The following is a 19,434-nucleotide window of genomic DNA, read 5'->3' as shown; positions in this document are numbered from 1 at the left end:
AGGTCTACATTTGGATATTGTACCTTCATAGGTGGTAATGTTATTACTTGGAGGAGCAAGAAACAAACAATTATAGCAAGATCAAGTGTCGAGGATGAATATAGGGCTAAGGCTCTAGAGTTGCTGAATTGCTTTGGATTCAGATTCTTCTAAAGGAGTTGAGGATAGATGTTACTGTGCCTCTAAAGCTGTATTGTGATAATCAATTTGTGACCAACATTGCTAACAACCCAATCCAACATGATAGTACAAAATATATGGAGATTAATAGGCACTTTGTGTGAGAAAGAATTTTTCCTAACAACCTTTGTATTCCTTAATCCTTATATGCCATCTACAAGACAACTGGCTGATGTTTTTACCAAGGGGCTCACCAAGGTGGCATTCGGTAGCATTGAATCGACCTCCAAACATCAAAAATCTTGCTTTTTCGGAGGTCGGAGGTCGGAGGTCGGAGGTCGTTCGGCTGCACCTCCGAAGTCTGAACTGCTCATCTGAACACCGAAAATACTTCTAAATCGTTCAGCACCCAATCTACCTCCAAGCGCATTCGAAGGTAGTGGACAAAATGTCGATTCCATCTACGCCCCCTCTCTGTCTCTCTCTCAAAATACAAAATGCCGACAATCTTTCCTCCTTCACTGCAGTGAACAAAGGAATCAGCAAACCAGATCACCGACTGTTCTCTATATCAAGGTTAGAGAAGGGAAACACTTTATATTCCTCTTCTTTGCTCCCCCTTTTTTCTTGACAAGAAGGGATGGAGCAATCGGTACAAAGATGGCGACGAGAGTGGACTGTGGTGGTGCAAAGAGGGTTGGTCCTGAAACCTGGTTGAGGAGGAGAGAAAGGTGCAGCTGTTGCAAAGGTAATTGGAAGACCAGCTTGGATTGCTCGGGTCGGCCTATGATTGTGGAGATTATGGCTTTGGAGATGTCAAAGAAGTCATTGATGATGATCTTCTCAACAACACTACCCCTCTTCTTCACTATGGTGAACAAAGGAGTCAACGAACAGGATTGTCGATGCTGCTCTTACTACCACTACTCACGAAGATGCCCCTGTTCACCGACTATTCTTCTTCTTGAGTGTGCCCCTTTTAAAAATTAATAAAAAATGATACCTCTAACCATCCCCTATTTTTTCATCTTCATGCCGATGACTAGATACTCGACCCCGTTCGATGTTTTTGTAATTATATATTTTTCTTTTTTTCTCTTTCTCCAGAATTCTAATATTTTTTATAAATAAAGTAAGATGAGTTGTTTATTAATTTATTTTACTATTTTTCATTTTCTTTATAATTTTCATTTATTAGTTAATATTTTGTACTTAGTTTATAATGTTTAGTTATTTTATTAAAATAGTTTTAATACTTAATCATCCTTAATAGTATATTTAATATTTTTATTTATTGGTTAAGAATTATTTTGGTATTTTATGCTTTTTATTTTTCATTATATTTGATAATATTAATTTTTATTAATATTATTATATTCATTTTTATTAGCATTATTATATTATTAATATTATTATATTTTATACTTACTCCGATATTATTTTTGATAATATTGTATGATTATTTTATTTTTTAATTTTTTATTATTTTTGTAATATTAAACTTTTTCATTACTCTTTTAAATATTATTTATTAGCCTTTTTTATTATTATTTTAATATTTTATTGTAGTCATTTTCATTTTTTTTTACAAAATAACGAAGGGGTAAATTTGTAAAATGCACAATTTTCAGATGTTACAACATTCAGATTTCCAAACAACTCCACTATATTCAGATGTTTGCAAAAGCAAAAAGCAAACTTTCCACTGAATACTTTCAGAGCCTTTTCGGAGGTTTTTTTGCTTTTCAAACTTCAGACTTCAGATTTACCGAATGCCACCTAAGGCAAGATTAATGGAGATGTTATGCAAGCTGGGCATGAAAGATATCTATGCTCAGTTTGAGAGGAAGTGTTGTGAGACCTAGTTTGTGGGCTTGGGCCATTTGTTTATGTTATGTGGTTATCTTTTTTGTTTCTTTCTTAGGCTTAATGGGCCTGGGCCTCTATTATACTAATACGTTTTTTTTTTCTTTTCTTTTCTTTCCTGCCTAATAATCAGGGGTAGATTTGTCATTGTACTCCATCTCTTAAACCCTACTATAAATAATAAGATTAGGGACTGTTAGAGCTGCTGCCACCCCATTTCTCTCAAACCTTCTTCTCCTCCTCTCTTCTTCTTCTCTAATATGAACACTAACACATGCCATTGTGGACCATATCTTATTACTGGTTGAGCAGTTGCCTACAGGCTGGACTTGCCCTCTACCTCCCATTTACACCAAGGGTCCGTTTGGTTCGCAGTCGGAATCGGTATCGAAATCCTTTGGAATCAGAATCGGAATGGTCCATTCCCATATTCTGTTTGGTTCAGACAGGAATGGGAATGGAAATGGGAGTGAGCAGGAATGGGATTTCATTCCCAAGGGAGGGGCAGGGAATGGCCATTCCCTCAAATGGGGAAATGCCATTGCAGCAGGAATGGGAATGGGATTCCGATTCCGCCCAACCAAACAGTTGGAATCGGAATAGCCCATTCTGATTCCGATTCCAGACCCCTATTCCCATGAACCAAACGGGGCCCAAGTCTTTCATGTGTACTTGCTCAAGAAGAACCTAGACCTAGGATCTACCATCAACACTTTCCTGCACAAGTTCACTGAAGGAGAGATCAAGGAGAGATCAACACTTTCCTGCACAAGTTCATTGATTTTTGTTGGGTGAAAATAGGTAAATGATTTGCTAAGCAGGCCTTGGTGGTGTTGACTCATCTGCTAGTAGCAAAGGCCACTTGGGAAGACAATTCTTCTCTCCAACAATTTCCACAGCTCAACCTTGAGGACAAGGTTATTTTCGAGGAGGGGCAAGCTCATAAGGCCCACTACTCCCAAGCCCACGGCCAACAGTATCATCAGACTCAAAAGGAAATGTGTTTTCAGTAAGTTAAGATGCTCATGCATATAAAACATGAATTGGATGTAAGCAACCTATAAAAGGATGAAACAAGAATGGACAGGAAAAGAACCAATATTTGAACTCATTTCCTTTTCTTTTCATCTGTAGGAGCAAGGGTCCCTCAAAGAACCCCTGCGAAGGGCAGTTTCCCACCAGACTCTAACATTAAAAAATAGTACAAGAAACATATGGCAACTAAATCCAATTCATGTAGGGTGTACATTTCCAATTATTCACAAAATTAAAGATTTATTTAGAAATAATACATTGTGGAAAATGACCACAAGTACTGAGCAATAAGAGACATGTAATATTCAAATGACCAAGAATCATTGCTTTTAAAACCAAAATGATCCTTGAGCTATCGGAGATGGCAGATCAATTAAGTCATCCATTCCAAGAAAGTCAAATAGTAGTATCAAGATTATAGAATTCTGTGAAAATTATCATCACAAGAACTGCCACAAAAGAATCAAATAGGATCGTGATTACTTAAGTGATTCCTTTGCATCTGTTTGTCAAAAAGCATTATTAATGATCCAAGTCAGACAATATCTGAAGTAAAACCCCTCGTCCATGGCAGAGACACCAAAGCAAAGGAAAAGGGCAAAAGAAATTAAGAACTTACAAATTGCTTATATCCAATGTTGTTTTTGTTTGCAATAGTCTCAATGATATACCAAGCATCAGTATCAGGCATTCCTAACCCAGCCTTCCATGAGGACATGAAACAAAAGAATAAAGTACCAAAAAGTAAGATGAGAATACAATGAAGTAATAAAAAAAAAAAAACAACATTACCATATGTGATGCCACTATAATTAGCTGTGCCGTCACAAGAATGACATAATTAGACATCCTGACAACAATAACCACATGCAAACATAAATGGAAATCTCAATAAAGATATTGCAGAACCAATAACAATCACAAAACAAATCCATACAAAACCATTCTACCTGGCCCAGAGGTTACATTATACAAGAGAGTGCAGACTTGCAGAGCAAGTTAATATTGAAGCTATAGAAAACATGTAGCAGGGTTGTACAGGTATTAATGCAAGATTGATACCATACCCATATCTTACAGATCTTGGTCATCATCTTTCATGAACAGAGCATTTTTTTTTCTGAAACTAACTTCTATTAAAAACAAAACTGACTAACTTGTATAATAAAAAGAAGCAAGTGCCCAGAAATAGATAAAAACATACTCAGAATCCACCAACCAAGAAGAGGCCAGACAGCCTAGAATATGCAACAAGAACCCAAAACCATAAACACCTCAGCCAGCCAAACCATGCTCTAGAAGACTCCAAAAAGGAATTCTACAAAAACATACAACCAAGGTTCAAAGTATCGATACGATACGCCCCGTATCGGGCATACCATATCGTATCTTTTGGTCTCGATACACCTATTTACAGGTGTTTCGGGACCCCCATTTATTTCAATAAAAAAACACTTAAAAATCATCTCCATAGATCAAGTTTTGAAAAAAAAAACATTGAGCGGTAAGTTTTTAGTACCAATATGCCCCTTCCGATACACAGGGGCGTACCGATACTTTGAACCTTGCATACAACTGCACAAAGCAGAACACCAGAAACATAACAAGGCCTTGTGCCTCATGGTCACCCAAGCACTACAAACAGCCACCACCCAATGAAGTGTAAATCCTCCCTCAAGTTATCTCCTTTCACACTCAAAAACTTTGATTAAACCAAGGAAGAATTCTGTCTTCTATAGAATCTCCCTCTCCCTCAAGAGGATGTGAATTTACCTCTTCCATTCCCCCACCCAACTACCCTCTTTTTCTTTAAGCTGAACCCTCCAACCTGTTCAAGTGGATATCACTTCCAAATTTCTCTGCAACACCCTCCTCCCTATCCCCGAACTTTCACCCTTCACACTCAAAGACTGATTAAACCAAGGAAGAATTCGGTTCCACTCCCCCACCCACCCACCTACCCTCTTTTTCTTTCTGTTGAACCTTAAAACCCATTAACGTGGATATCTCTCGAGTTTCTCTGCAGCACCCTCCTCCCTCTCCCCTAAATAGTCTTCCACAAGATCACCAGCACCCAAGCCTGTTTATGAAAACATTTGTAGGTTTGATTATTTCAATATTTCTGCAGGATAATTGTAGAGAACACTGATGTGCTTGGGTTTCTTGCAATGTTCACATACCAGGTCCCGTTTATCTTCCTTTTTCTTGTCCCTTTCTGGATCACCCCCTAACTTAGGTTTAATAGCTGTCAGGGCTGGGGAAAGAGGCTGAGGTTGCATCATGACTTTCCGCCTGGTCTCTTCACTATGCACCAGGGAGTATGCTTGAGAGAGGGTCACACTATCTCTGGTCAGTATCTGTTGCCGCACAATGTCATATTCTGAATTCAGGCCAGCCAGAAATTCAAACACCCTATTTGTCTCGACTTGCTTTCTGTGAGTCTATGCATTTCTGGGACTCTCCCACTCAAGGGTCTCTAGGTGATCAATCTCATGCCACAGGGATTTCAGTGTAGAGAAGTAGACAGAAACTGGTTTCTCCCCTTGTTTAAGACTATTCACTTCACACTTCAGTTCATAGGCTCTGGCAACATTAAGGGGTTGGGAATAGGTTTCTTTCATAACATCCCATATCTCCTTGGCTATCTTGGCCCACAAGTAATTTCGGATGATATGTGACTGCATAGAATTACACAGCCATGCCATAACCAAGTAGTTTTCTTGAACCCACTTGGTGTACATCGGGTCCTCCTTGGAAGGTTCTTTCACATCTCCCAAGAGGTAGCCCAATTTTCCCCTTCCCCCAATGGCCATCATGGCTGATTGGGCCCATTCCAAGTAGTTTGACCCGTCAAATCTCACAGTTATAATCTGAAACCCAGTTTCAGATATACTACCATAACTGTTGTTCCAACAACTACCTTCTCCCTCATTTTTAAACTCTATCTTTGGTCAAGAATCAGTAGGTACGAACTGTTAGGGTCACTACAACAGAAAACAGCACTTGGACAGTCGATCACAATCAGAAACCAGTATGGAATCAATGCAGGTCTGATCTGAAACCAATCTGTAATCACAGTATATGCATGAAACAAGTGCAGGTCTGATCTGAAACCAATCGACAACCACAGTATATGCATGAAACCAGTATAAATCTGATCTGAAACCAATCGGCAATCACAGTACCAAGCAATTCGTACAAGTTTTCACCCCCTAAAAGAGCTCGAAACCAAAAAACAGGTCTGAATCCAGCTTAGAAAGCAATCTGAGATGCTGGAACAGAATTAGGGTTTCAATCGTAGGTCTGAAATAAGTGCTCAGCCACACTTTCCAAGCAGTCCGTACAGTTAGGTTTTGTCGTAGGGTCAATGTGAAACCCTAAAACTGATCACCTCTGGGAGAATACCCTAAAACAAGCACTTTCCAAGAGGATAACAAGAGTTCGGCCCAACAGAAAGGTTTGCCGCAAGGTTAATATCAAACCCTAGAACTGAGCAAAAACCCTAAAATAGTTCGGCCGCTCCTTCTAGATAGGTCCAACCTATCTTGACTGATAGCAGTCTCTAGAAAATAAATAAGACTTACCCAGAGAATGCTGTTCGCTACCTTCCAAGGTTGCCTGAACCCTAGCCTTCTCTGATTCTTCCTGATTACCAACACTCTGCAAGCTGTGGCAAGTCTTCAACAGCTGCGAACCTCTTCTGGTAACCTCCAAGAATCAGCCAACGTATACTTCTTCATAAACTTCGAGCCCTAGATGGTTCTCATGTGGTTGGTTGGACTAGACTCACATGAGAAACCCTAGATAGATAGGCTCTGATACCAAGTAGACGATCAAGACTACAACCAGCCTTGAACCCTAATAGATTTCAGATTAGGAAAAGTAGAAGAAAAGAAGAGAAAGGGAGAAAAGAGAGGGAACTAGAGAAACAAAGGTTGAAAGAAGGGACAGATTCAGAATGATCTGCCGCCGCCACTCTCTTAGTATTTATAGGTTATGTTCAGTACATTGGGAAAAGGACAGATCTGCCCTTAGTACTTACATGACAAATAAAGCAAATAAAAAACTGACCACCAACTGACACTACCATGACTGAAACAAATAATTACACATACTGTCCTACGAACACAGTGGGGACCACGGCTGTGGGGCCCACATCAGCGTTCTCTACAATAATCCCTCTGCACATGCACACACCATGTTTGGAATGGAAGCATGTTTTGCACTTTCTTTATGGATAGGCAACAGATGATTTATTGATGGTCTAGTCAAACCTTTACAAAAAGAGGAGAATACTCAAAAGAATTGGGAAGCCTATTCCAAACTTCATAAGAATGGGAACAAAGACAAAAGTCAATCAAAGGAAGCAACAAATGCAAAATATTATGGTATGGGTCGCACATTCGGTAAGATATTTGCCCATCTTTATCAATTTTCTGCTGATTACATTATTAGAGGTTGGAAAATTATTGTTGGTTCTTCATTGACTACAACACTTAAAACCAAACATTAGCCACCTCCCACTCATTACTATCAAAATGAATGTTTGTGGCTGTAGTTTGGGGAATTCCAGCAACTTAGGGATTTGTAATGTATTCAGGAATTGTTACGGAGATATGGTGGCACAATTCTCTGGATCCATGAGACATGGTGATTCTACAAAAAGCTAAGTTTTTAGCCATATTGCAAGGGCTAATATTGGGCAAATCCCATAACTACAGAAATGTAGAGGTGGAAGGTGACTCAAAGGTAGTGGTGAGCTGGGTTAATAATACAATGTGAACATGAAAATAATAGCATCTTATAACAGAGGCCAAAGAATTGGCTTCTGAACTAAGGTCAACATGTTCTAAAAATCGTAATCATATCGTAAATTGTAAGACTGATTCTATTTTTTACAAACTAGTCAAAAATAAAATATAGTATGCTAAAAGACTAAATATGTATAGAAAAGTGTTATTTTAGTCGTATCAACCATATATGTACCTAAAAGGCTAAAGCAATAGAACTTACCATTTATACAATACAAGTCCAAGATAATATAATCGAGTTTGAATTGAAAGTCAAATAATCCACATGCAATGGCTCTTTTCCCAACACATGATAGAAAATAAACTCAATATATAGTCTTAAATAACATAAATAAATCAGTTTCCAGTAAGGTCATTAAACAAAGTCACCCTTGACAAAACCAAATATAAACAAAAACAAAATGACAAAGTAGAGAACAATTCTTAACTGAATTTATTTGAATCACAATGAGTCACACGAATCGTATAAATCATAAGATTTATGAATCAAATCATATAATTCAAATAAAAACCGTAAGATTTTTGCAGAAAATGATTCAGACATAAGATTCAAATTGAAACCCTTGCAATTAATGATTCAAGTCATGAGTCGTATCATAAAGAATAAGATTTTAACAACATTGAAATCAACCATTTATTGGGCAAACAGATCTGCCAACAGCACGGCTGATGCCTGGACAAGACAAGGAGAAAATAGGAACCAGCTTTTCTGGGGATGGTCCACCTAGGGAAATTATTGTAACATAGAAAATAAATACATAGCACAAGAGGGCTTAAGTAGCAAGGGATAACCTACCAATTACCAAATGGGCTGCTTGGCACAATTATTTTTTGTACATCATTCTTCTCAAGAATCTCAATAAATTAATAAAATTCCTTACTTTTACTAAACAAAAACTCTAAACTCCTTGCTCCTATCCCCGCTTCCCCTGCCTCGTATACAGCCAGCAGAACCTCTAAACTCTTTAGACAGATCTAGCATTCCTTTGTGAAAGGTAGTATTAACCTTTTTCTGACCCCTTCCTCTCAACCTCCTTAGTCCCAATCCACCCGAATTATCATTCTCACTACACCTGTAAAGGAAACATCTTATTCTCTGCCACAAAATACATTGCTAAACAGCTCTCTGCTTATGCTAATTTCCTACTCCAGCCTCTTGAAGACTTTCACAACAGCTTCCCTTCTGCCCAAGAAGAAATTCTGACATATGGACCTCTATATCTACCACCTTTTCCAAGGCAAAGAGCTACTAAACCCATGTGCTTAATTAATAGCTACCTCATCATCCTCATCTTCTTTAAATGTTGATCCATCACCCCTGTACGAACTAGTCTCTCCCTCAGCCATTTTCAGCTCTTCTCCATCCGCTCTGACAAAAAGTGAGCATGATTACACCTTCTGAAGAGGACACTACATGATCTTGATCCCCTTTGACCTTCCATTAAGTGTCCTTGAGCACTCTTTGATTCCTAGTACTGCTCTTATCTGAAACCAGCATAAAGTGCTCACCTTCAACTTCTACCACCCCCAGAGTCATCATTGGAAGAGAAAATGAGACTCATCTGCTTTTCAGCTTTCTACGATATACCTTTAGCATGAAGCTTCTTAGAATACCATTCAGCCTTCTCAGCTTACCATCTAGGGTGCTCTGAGCTTTCAACCTTCTTGTCTCAACAATCATTTTCAGTCAATCTCAAAGAGCAGAAAGTAAAATTAATGACTGTAGAAGGTATTAGTAGAAGTGGAATTAGTTGCTGTTTTTCTTTTATTTAGTTTATGGGACTTATTGTTATTTTGACACGGGCCTATTTTTGTTTTTATAGGTCCCTTTTACTGCCATCTTATTAGGGCACTTTTGTAATTTTTACAGATTTCTGGCAACCATATAAGAGATTGGGAGATTTGTTATGAGAAACACAATTCATTCTCCAAGCATGTCTCAGCCTACTCTCTTCTATCTTTAAAACCTAAGTTCCTTGCTTATTTTTCTTGATTTCTTTTTCCGTTTTCTATTGCTAAAAAGTACAAAAGGGTATCAGAGCAAGAAGAAGAAGACTCTGATGATGATAAAGACGTTCATAATGACTAGATTTGAAGTTGTTTATGGTCTGATCTGAACTGTTTAGTTTTCACTCAGTTTTTGTTTAGCTTATTGGTGTCTTTGATCTCCCACCTTGCTTGACCTATTAGATTAATCTCTTTATTCTAAACTTTCTCCTCTTACAGTTCCTTTAATCAGATCTGGTTTTTACTATAAATTGTAAGCCACAATTTTACTACAAGTAGTACTTATGAGAATTACTATAAATAGTGAGTTCATAAATTATTACAAATAGTAATTTTGTTTTCAGGATAGTAATGATGTGTCATCCTCAAATTGCCTGATGTTTAGAAGATTTTTGGAGAATTTTTTACCTTTTTATCAATGCCTAGGCTTCTGGCTGACCTGTAAATGCTGCAACAGCAGTTTTATATGTTGCTTTCAGTGTTTGTAGTACTCGTGTGGCCTGAAATAGGGTGAAGTGGTCCTTGTAGGGGCTGTCCATACCAGAAATACAGTTGTTTCTCTTCTGGAACTCTTTTTCAGCAGTGTGGTAGTGTCCCTTCTTTGGTTCAAACAAAGGGGAATGATCCTATAGTTCTGGTTTACGTGAATTCAAGTATTCTTGTGACAGTGGTGACAGTTTCTCTCTTTCCTACTGTTCTTTGTGACTGAAATAGTGTAATCAGCCCTTCCTAGCATGTTGTTTGAGGATTCATTTGTCTCCGGTGTGTCTTCTGGTCACAACTGAGTGAGTAGGGGATTAGAAATGAACTTACCCATGGCTGTAAATTCCCTTTGATGGACTCAATTACCTAGAATGGTTGAAGGGGATTAAACTCTGCATAACTGCAAGGGGGAAGGTAGGTTATATTAATGGTAAGACTAAAGAACCAAAGTCAGGGACTGATTAAAAAAAAAAAAAAAGGAACCGAAGTCAAGGAGTGCAAACCATGATAGGTGGGATCAAGAAAACAGCACGGTGATGTTGTGACTGTTACTACCCATGCTACCACAGCTGAGGAAGACATTCATGTGGGCAAAAGCTACTTATGAGATTTGGGAGCAAGCTAAATCTACCTACTCAGAGCAACATCATTATGCAAAGATTTATCAGTTGCAAACTGCTCCTTCAACCTGCTAGCAGGGGAGAGGAGTCTCTCCACATACTACACGGATTTGACCTCCATTTGGAAAGAAGTGGATCACTATTAGAATATGGATTGGAAATGTGATGTGGATGCTAAGGCCTACAAGTCTATGGTCAGCAACAGGTTTTCTCCTTTCTTTTGGGGCTGAACCCCATGTATGAATCTATTAGAGTTCAGATATTGGGAAGATCTTCCATCAGTGCAAGAAGTATATGCTCTAGTACAATTAGAAGAAAATAGGAGGAATGCGATGAATTGTTCCAAGGTGGAGCAAGTTGCTCTAGCAGTCAGGGGAGGTGCAAAACTGCAAACACAAGTAGTGGAAGTTCTTTTAAGAAAAGTGATTCTCACAAAAGGGTGGACGATAAAGATAAACTGTGGTGTACTCATTGTCAGCGACACAAGCACACTAAGGACACTTGTTGGGATCTCCAATAAAAGCCTAAGTGCGCACAAGAATTAAGTAAGAAATCAGTTCAAGAACAGAAAAAGATGTACAACTCAGCAAACATGGTTTCCCAAGAACATCAGACTTCGGGTCCCATTATGAACCAAGATTTTCCTTCTAGTTCCGATCCAAAGGAAGATATCATCAACTCATTTTGTGACCATATTGAGTTGTATGGTAAGATACTTCGTCAAATGGATTCTAGCACTACTCCCTCCACTTCCTTTGCATCTATATTTGGTACTCTGCCACAACCTTCCATGTATCTTCTCTTACTTTAGAGTCTCCCTAGATCATTGGCTCTTGAGCATTGAACCATATGACAAGTAAGTCCAACTTATTTCAATCCTATAACCTACTTTCTAGGAGAGATAAGGTGAGACTAGTAGATGGTTCATTCTCCACCATAGCTGGTCAAAGAACCATTTCCCTCTTATTGGGCCTTTCTCTTTCAAATATATAGCATGTACCTAAACATCCCATAAACCTCTTTTCCATTAGTAGCATTACAAATTCATTGAACTACTCAGCAACCTTTTTTTCCTTCTTCTTGTGTTATACAGGATTTAACCTCGAGGGAGAGGATTGGTAAAGGTAATATGGTCAATTCTCTCTATGTGTTGGAGAATAAATCTGGTTTTGAAGCTACAGAGCCTGGTCTTGCAACTATAGAGTCTATGAGTTAGTCCAATATAAGTCAGGTTTATTTATGGCATAATCGTCTTGGTCATTTATCTTTTGAGTCATTAAAATTTTTGTTTCCGGAGTTGTTTAAGTTAGTGTCTATGTCTGAGTTGAGATGTCAAACCTTTTAGTAGAGCAAACATTGTAGAAATCTTTTCTTTCAAAGAATAATAAAGCTCAATTTCCTTTTCATATTGTTCATTCTTATTTTTGGGGCCGTATTACTTTACCCTTCGAGGCTGGTTATAAGTAATTTATTACACTTATTGATGATCATTCCAGATATGTGTGGACGTATCCAATGTGATCAAGAGATGAAGTTCCAAAAATATTAAAAGATTTTCAATGTATGATATTCACCTAGTTTCAAACTGAAATCCAAATATTCTTGTCTGACCAAGCAAAGGAGTATTTCCACTCTAACCTCACAAAGTTCTTTACCTCACATGGATCCCTTCACCATAGCTCATGTGCTAGAACACTCCAACAAAATGGGGTTGCAAAAAGAAAAAACTATCATCTTCTTCAAATTGCTCATGGATTGTTGCTTCATATGAATGCTCCTAAACATTTCTGGATGGATGCTATTTTATATGTTGCTTATCTCATTAACCATATGCCATCTTGGGTGTTGGAGTACAAGGGCCCACATCAGCTCTTGTTTACCAAAGCTCCATTGTTCTCCGTCCCCATGCGTATTTTGTTTTCGTTGTTATGTTCATGACCTATCTCCCTCCCATGGTAAACTTGACCCTCGTGTTATTCGGTGTGTCTTCTTGGGTTACCCTTCTTCTCAAAAGGGCTATTGGTGTTGTGATCCCATCTCTAGGAAATGTTATGTCTGTATGGATGTGTCCTTTGAAAGTGACCCCTTCTTTCCTGTTTCTCCTCACAGGGAGAATAGGGTTGAAGAGAAACACGTACAAGTTCAACTTCCTCCTCTTGCCGATCCTCCTCCATTCTGTGTGTTTCTTCGTTGCCGAAAGGGCCAGCTAAGCTAAAAAGCAGTAGAGCAACTTGAAGCCATACCACCAATATCATCGGAATCTCTGAGGGCAGATACTTCTATTGCTAATGATCTTGACATTCCCATTGCTAAAAGAAAGGGTGTCAGATCTTGTTCTACCCAATATCCCATCTCCCATTTTGTTTCCTATGAGAACATCTCATCTTCCTTCCATGCTTCTCTTTCTTCCATTGACAGTGTCCCTATCCCTAAGAATGTGGCAGAGGCTCTGTTGGTACCTAAATGGATAGATGCAATGAAAGAGGAAACAAGTGGTTTGCATAAAAATGGTACATGGGATTTGATGGGCTTTCCTGATGGAAAAGAACTAGTAGGGTGCAAGTGGGTATTTGCAGTGAAACACAGGGTTGATGGCACAATGGAAAGATATAAAGCCATGTCAGTGGCAAAAAACTATTGTCAATTGATATAAAGCCAGGTTGATAGAAATATTTCTTAGATTCTTCTAATTTCTTCTCTTCATACAAAAGACTATAGTCAGCTATTTATATGGCTAACTGGCAATAGAAGTAGGAGAACGCTATTCATTAACCAAAATTCCACTTGGCATACATGGCTTTTTTTTCTGTTTTTCTTTCTTTTCTTTAATCGATTAGAAAGGAATTTTGTTGAAGCATTAATTGGAAGAGAAGTACAAATGGAGGACAAACAGATAATGCTCTGGAGAAAATAAAGGGGGTGGGGGTGGGGGTGGAGGGAAAGAACCAACTAGATTTGAGAGCCAGAAACGAATAGGCACTGCTAAAGCAGAACTATGAACAACCCAACCCAAAATGCCACCCAACAGAAAAGAGAAATCCCAGCAAATGGCCAATTACTTACCAACCCAACACACAAGTTCACTTATATAACCATTCCAAGTCCTTACTTTTGTAATTATGTCACATTTGGTAATTGGTATACACTACATTGTAATGTCACATTTGGTAAGGTCCTTCTTACCAAGAGTTAAGCCAATTTAGAAAAGAAACATGCTAAGAAACAACAAAATCGTAAGCACCATCCAAAGAGCAAGAAATTTTAGGACAATATAGTCACTTTTAAAAAATAATGAAAACTAAAGCAGGTGCATAACTAGACTTCCACATAAATAGGATGCTTACTTATTTGAAGATTGATCCATTAAATACTCAAAGTAGCCTTCCCAAAATCTGCAAGTGAAACATTGATGATAAAGGAGAAATATAAGGATTAATTACACAATAATATAAAAGGAACAATAATTTAATAAATGAATTCATTCCATCAGGAGCTTAAGGAGATTCTAAGTAAAAGTGACGGCACATATTTGAATAAAGTAAAGAATCATATTTTCAAAATGAAAAGAAACATTACATGAGGTACAGACAACCAACTAGGGCATCCTTACCCTCATACCATGAAGGAAAATTAGACTCCAAAAACAAATATTACATTACTGAAGAAAAATTAGACAGAGAGTATGGCATGGACCAATTTAGCTCTAAAATTTCTAGCCACCCGAGATCCAAGATATAACCATGGTTTTTCGTTTGATTGATAGCAGCAAGCCTGTGTTTTATTGGATGGTTAAAAGAAATTGTTGTGACTATGTGAACTCATCAAAACAAAGTCACCCAAACATGCATTCATTGGGTGCTTTGGTTTATCTCTTGACTCATAGCATGTCTGGGTTCTTTAGAAACCACAAGAAAGTGTAATGATTATGTGAACTCATTGCTCCACATGTTAGGCTACCTTTGTATTTCTTGATATTCCTAGTAAGGTAGTGGATCCTAGAGGTAGTCTCCATTTTTTCATATAATAGCGGGTAGTTCATGTATCACTTGGGGTAGCAACAAGAAGCATGCACTCACTGGGTAATTTTGTCTTTCATTTGATTGATAGAATGTCTATGTTTTATTGTAGAGTTGCAAAAAATTATAGTAACCATGTGGAAATCAAAGCCAAATCACCTAGGCGTGCAATCACAAGGTGGTTTTAAACTTGATTATTAGCATGATCATGACTTATTAGAGGGTCACAAGAAAGTGTTGTGACCACATTAACTCATTGAAATCAAATCACCCAAGCATGCACTCATGGGGTGATTTGGTTTTTCTTTGTATTGATAACATGTTAGTGTTTAATTGGAAGGTCACAAGTATTGTGACTATGTGAACACATCACAACACATGTTAGGCTACTTTGGCATTTCTTGAATGTCATAGTAAGGTAGTAGACCTTAAAGGTAGTCTTTACTTTTCATTATTAATTCTCGCCTAGTCGCCTAGGTGATGGGGTTTTTTGAATAAAAACCATGAATCCTAGGGTAATTCCTTAGGCTATGTTTGATTTGAAGGAAAAGGTAGGGAAAGGTAGGGAAACCTATACGAGGTTTGTAAAGGTTTCACTACCTTTCCTTCAAATCAAATACAGCCTTAGGTTCCCTAGCAAGCAGCAACCATCTTTCACTATTAATTGTCTATAATTTTCATATAAATGTATAAGCTTTATTTGAAACATAGAAAATCAACATATTCATGAAAAAAAATAGAAGAAAAGAAATTTTAAGACTGAGCCTCTATTTTTGTCCTAGGAAAAGAAGAAAAGAAATCAACATATTCATGATGATGATGATGATGAAAATAACAATGTGTTGACTGGATAAAATTTTGAGTTCTTCCATGCTTATCAGTTCAAGTTTTGAAGTCTTCAAGGGTTCAAGATAGTATAAATGTTGATTGAACCCTAACAAATGAGAAAAATAAATAAAAAGAAATTAGCATTTTAACCTAAACTGAATAATTTAGTTTAGTAATGTCTATTTTATTTATTATAATATCAAGAAATTAAGAATATAAAAGTTGTTCTCTTGGAAGAAATCAATAGAAAGAGAAAGAAGGGAAGAGAGAAGAGAGAAGAAAGAAGAGAAGAGAGGTAGAGAGAAATAGAAGTTTGGGAATCAAAAAGATAGGTTGGTAGCGCCAACTCTTCTATTTATATTAGGGTGACCAAACTAATAAAATAAAAGGAAGTACAAAGACAAAAAAGCCCATAAGGCTTTGAGTACAAGCACTATTAACTCTCCCCCTCAAATTGGGACATAGATGTCAATCATGTCCAACTTGTCACAAAAGCCACTATGTTGCAGGTGATGTAGGCCTTTTGTGAAGATATCTACAAGTTGTTATTTATTTATTTATTTGATCAATAACTATGGATTGAATTAAGATTATGAAAATTACAAAGCAAGGGAGCTAAACAATCTCAACTCCCGAGTACAACTAGTGAACACCAAAAGTAAAGCAATTACAACATAACCCAAAAAATAGAGTTTCTATTCACCCCTTGCCTAGCTAGACCACATGCCAATGAATTTGCACTTCCCTTTACCCATGTGCATTGAATTTCAATGTCCTTAGTCTGTTAGTCAGCCACTTAAATTTTCTCTTTTCATTGTTGTAATTCCAAAGCCTAGAATTATCCTCTTTTAGCCAGTTCAACACAGCTTCAGAATCTCCTTGTACGATCAACTTATTAATATGCATGTCCTTGACCCTTTGTGCCCCTTCAAGAGCTGCTAGTATCTCATCCCTCAAGGAATCTCTCACCCCTATTGGTCCAGAAAACATAGCTAACAGATTCCCTTTTTCAACTCTTATTGCTCCCCCTATTCCGGATGGCCCTGGATTACCCATACTGCTGCCATCAAAATTCAGTTTAGTAAAATCTTGGGGTGGAGGATTCCAGCAAGAGCTTGAGACCTTCTTAGCTGAAGCTAATTCTGCAATCTCCTTCCAGCTTCTTAGCAACTAGGGGTGCATACTTCGCCACTTACAAGCTTCTCCCTAATAAAGTGTGTGTCCACTTCAATGCATTTAATCCTATCATAAAGGACAGGATTGGTTGCAATATTGATAGCAGCCTTGTTGTCACAATACAATAACATAGGACTATCAACTGCAAATCGCAATTCATTCAACAAGTTCTTTATCCACAGTATTTAACTCCATGAGACAGCTTTGTATTTTGCTTCTGCACTAGACCTAGCCACCACACTTTGTTTCTTGCTTCTCCATGTGACAAGATTTCCTCCCACGAAGGTGCAATATCCATTGGTGGATTTCCTATCATCTACAGTTGAAAAACAACCCACTTGATGTATGGAACTGTTTGAGATTAGATGCAAACCAGAAAATGAACAAACAAGAGAGGAAGAGAAGAGAGAGCTGGCGGCAATGAGTGTTAGAGAGTAAGAGGTTCGAACATAGCCCTTCTCTAACACTCTAAACATCTTATTAATAAGTTAATCTTTGACAAATTACAGAGAGGCCCTTGAGTGAGCAGGAAAATACAAAAAAACAGAATATTACAGAGTATGGGCCCATAATAAGGCCCACAACAGAGAGAAACATAACATAACATGAAATGACAGTCTATGGGCCATTCGGCCCATCTTCTCTACACTCCCCCTCAAGCTGAGCATAGATGTTAATCATGCCCAGCTTGCCAGTGTCATGTTGAAGCCTTGCCTTGGAAATGCCCTTGGTGAGAAAATCTGCCAGTTGTCCTTCAGAAGTAATGAATGGAAGACACACTTCACCGGAGGAGACTCTTTCACGAATAAAGTGTCTATCAACCTCAATATGTTTGGTTCTATCATGTTGTACCGGGTTGTGAGCAATGTTGATGGCAGCCTGATTATCACAGTACAACATCATGGGTTTGTCATGATCTACCCCAAGTTCTTCCATTAAGGACCTTAGCCACAATAATTCCGAGACTCCATGTGCCATGGCTCTATATTCTGCTTCTGCGGAGGATCGAGCCACAACTGTTTGTTTCTTACTCCTCCAAGAGACAACATTACCAGCCACCAGACTGCAATACCCTGAAGTAGATCTTCTATCATCAATATTTCCAGCCCAATCAGCATCAGTATAGGCTTCAAGTTTCAGATGACCATGTTTGGCAAATAGAATTCCTTTTCCTGGAGAGCCTTTCAGATAGCACAAAATCCGTTCTGCTGCCGCCATATGGGTATCTCTAGGAGCATGAATGAACTGGCTAATGCAACTGACAGCATACGCGATATCTGGCCTAGTCATGCACAGGTACAAAAGCTTCCCAAGAAGTCTCTGAAAGACCCCTTTGTCTTCCAACAAAGTTCCATCCGAAGCTAAAAGTTTGTGACTCATATCAATAGGAGTTGCAGCTGGTCTTGCACCCAATTTTCCAATTTCAGACAACAAATCAAGGACATATTTCCTCTGGGAAATAAGAATCCCATCCCTGGATCTGGCAACTTCTATGCCAAGGAAATATCTCAACTCCCCCAGATCCTTAATCTCAAATTCTGTACGGAGGAAAGACTTAAGGCCCAGAATGCCAGAGGCATCATCACCAGTCACTATAATGTCATCAACATACACAATGAGATACACTGCTAGAGACCCGCTTTTCTTCACAAAAAGAGTATGATCTGACTGTGTCTGAACATAGCCGAATTTAACAAGTGCAGCCCTAAATCTCTTAAACCGGGCTCTAGGAGATTGTTTGAGGCCATAAAGAGATTTCTTCAGTTTACATACCTTTCCTTGCATATCTTTCCCATACATTCTTGGAGGAATACACATGTAGACCTCCTCATGTAAGTCATCATTCAGAAATGCATTCTTTACATCTAACTGATAGAGAGGCCAATCAAAGTGAGCTGCCAGAGATAAAAGAACCCTCACAGATGTCATCTTAGCAACAGGGGCAAAAGTCTCCAGATAGTCAATCCCATATGTCTGTGTGTAGCCCTTTGCAACAAGTCTGGCCTTGTACCTCTCAATAGTCCCATCTGCCCTGTATTTAATGGTAAAAACCCACTTGCATCCAACTGGATCCTTCCCTTCAGGCAAATCCACCACCTCCCAAGTACCATTTTCATGTAGAGCATCCATTTCAGCCTGCATGGCATCTCTCCATTCTGGAATCCCAAGAGCTTCTGATACAGACCTAGGAATGGGGTTAGAAGCAACTGAGGAGAGGTAGGCACAATATGAAGGGGAAAGTAGGTCATAAGAAAGGTGTTTGGAAATGCAGTGTGCAGTACACTTCCGCTTTCCTTTCCTAACAGCAATGGGGACATCAAGATCTGGGAAGGGGGATTCCAAGGGAGCTGAAGCAATACCTGTTATCTCATCTGTGATTGGGAGGGTATGAGCCTCATCTGTTGTAAGGGAAACCACTTGCTCATTCCTGGATCTCTGCCTTTGATGCACTTTGGGATTATGGGTAGGACA

At 38.4% G+C, this 19,434-nt stretch overlaps 1 protein-coding gene across 1 annotated transcript in view; it reads right to left on the bottom strand.

Annotated features, from left to right (window-relative positions):
• Nucleotides 1-19,434, bottom strand: part of SCD1 (stomatal cytokinesis defective / SCD1 protein (SCD1)) — a 132,458-nt gene that overhangs the window by 38,844 nt on the left and 74,180 nt on the right. The window contains exons 19-21 of the mRNA XM_088941489.1: nt 14,287-14,334; nt 3,814-3,871; nt 3,641-3,724 (exon numbers count right to left, since the gene is read on the bottom strand). Of these exons, the coding sequence (XP_088797615.1) occupies nt 3,641-3,724; nt 3,814-3,871; nt 14,287-14,334 (190 nt within the window). The remainder of the gene's footprint in view (nt 1-3,640; nt 3,725-3,813; nt 3,872-14,286; nt 14,335-19,434) is intronic.

This window comes from Nelumbo lutea, chromosome 4 (genome assembly GCF_056320005.1).
Source record: "Nelumbo lutea isolate HS-2025 chromosome 4, American lotus-T2T, whole genome shotgun sequence".
Lineage (NCBI taxonomy): Eukaryota > Viridiplantae > Streptophyta > Magnoliopsida > Proteales > Nelumbonaceae > Nelumbo > Nelumbo lutea.
The sequence above is the reverse complement of the archived record's forward strand: the minus strand, read 5'-3'. Positions and strand labels throughout refer to the sequence as shown.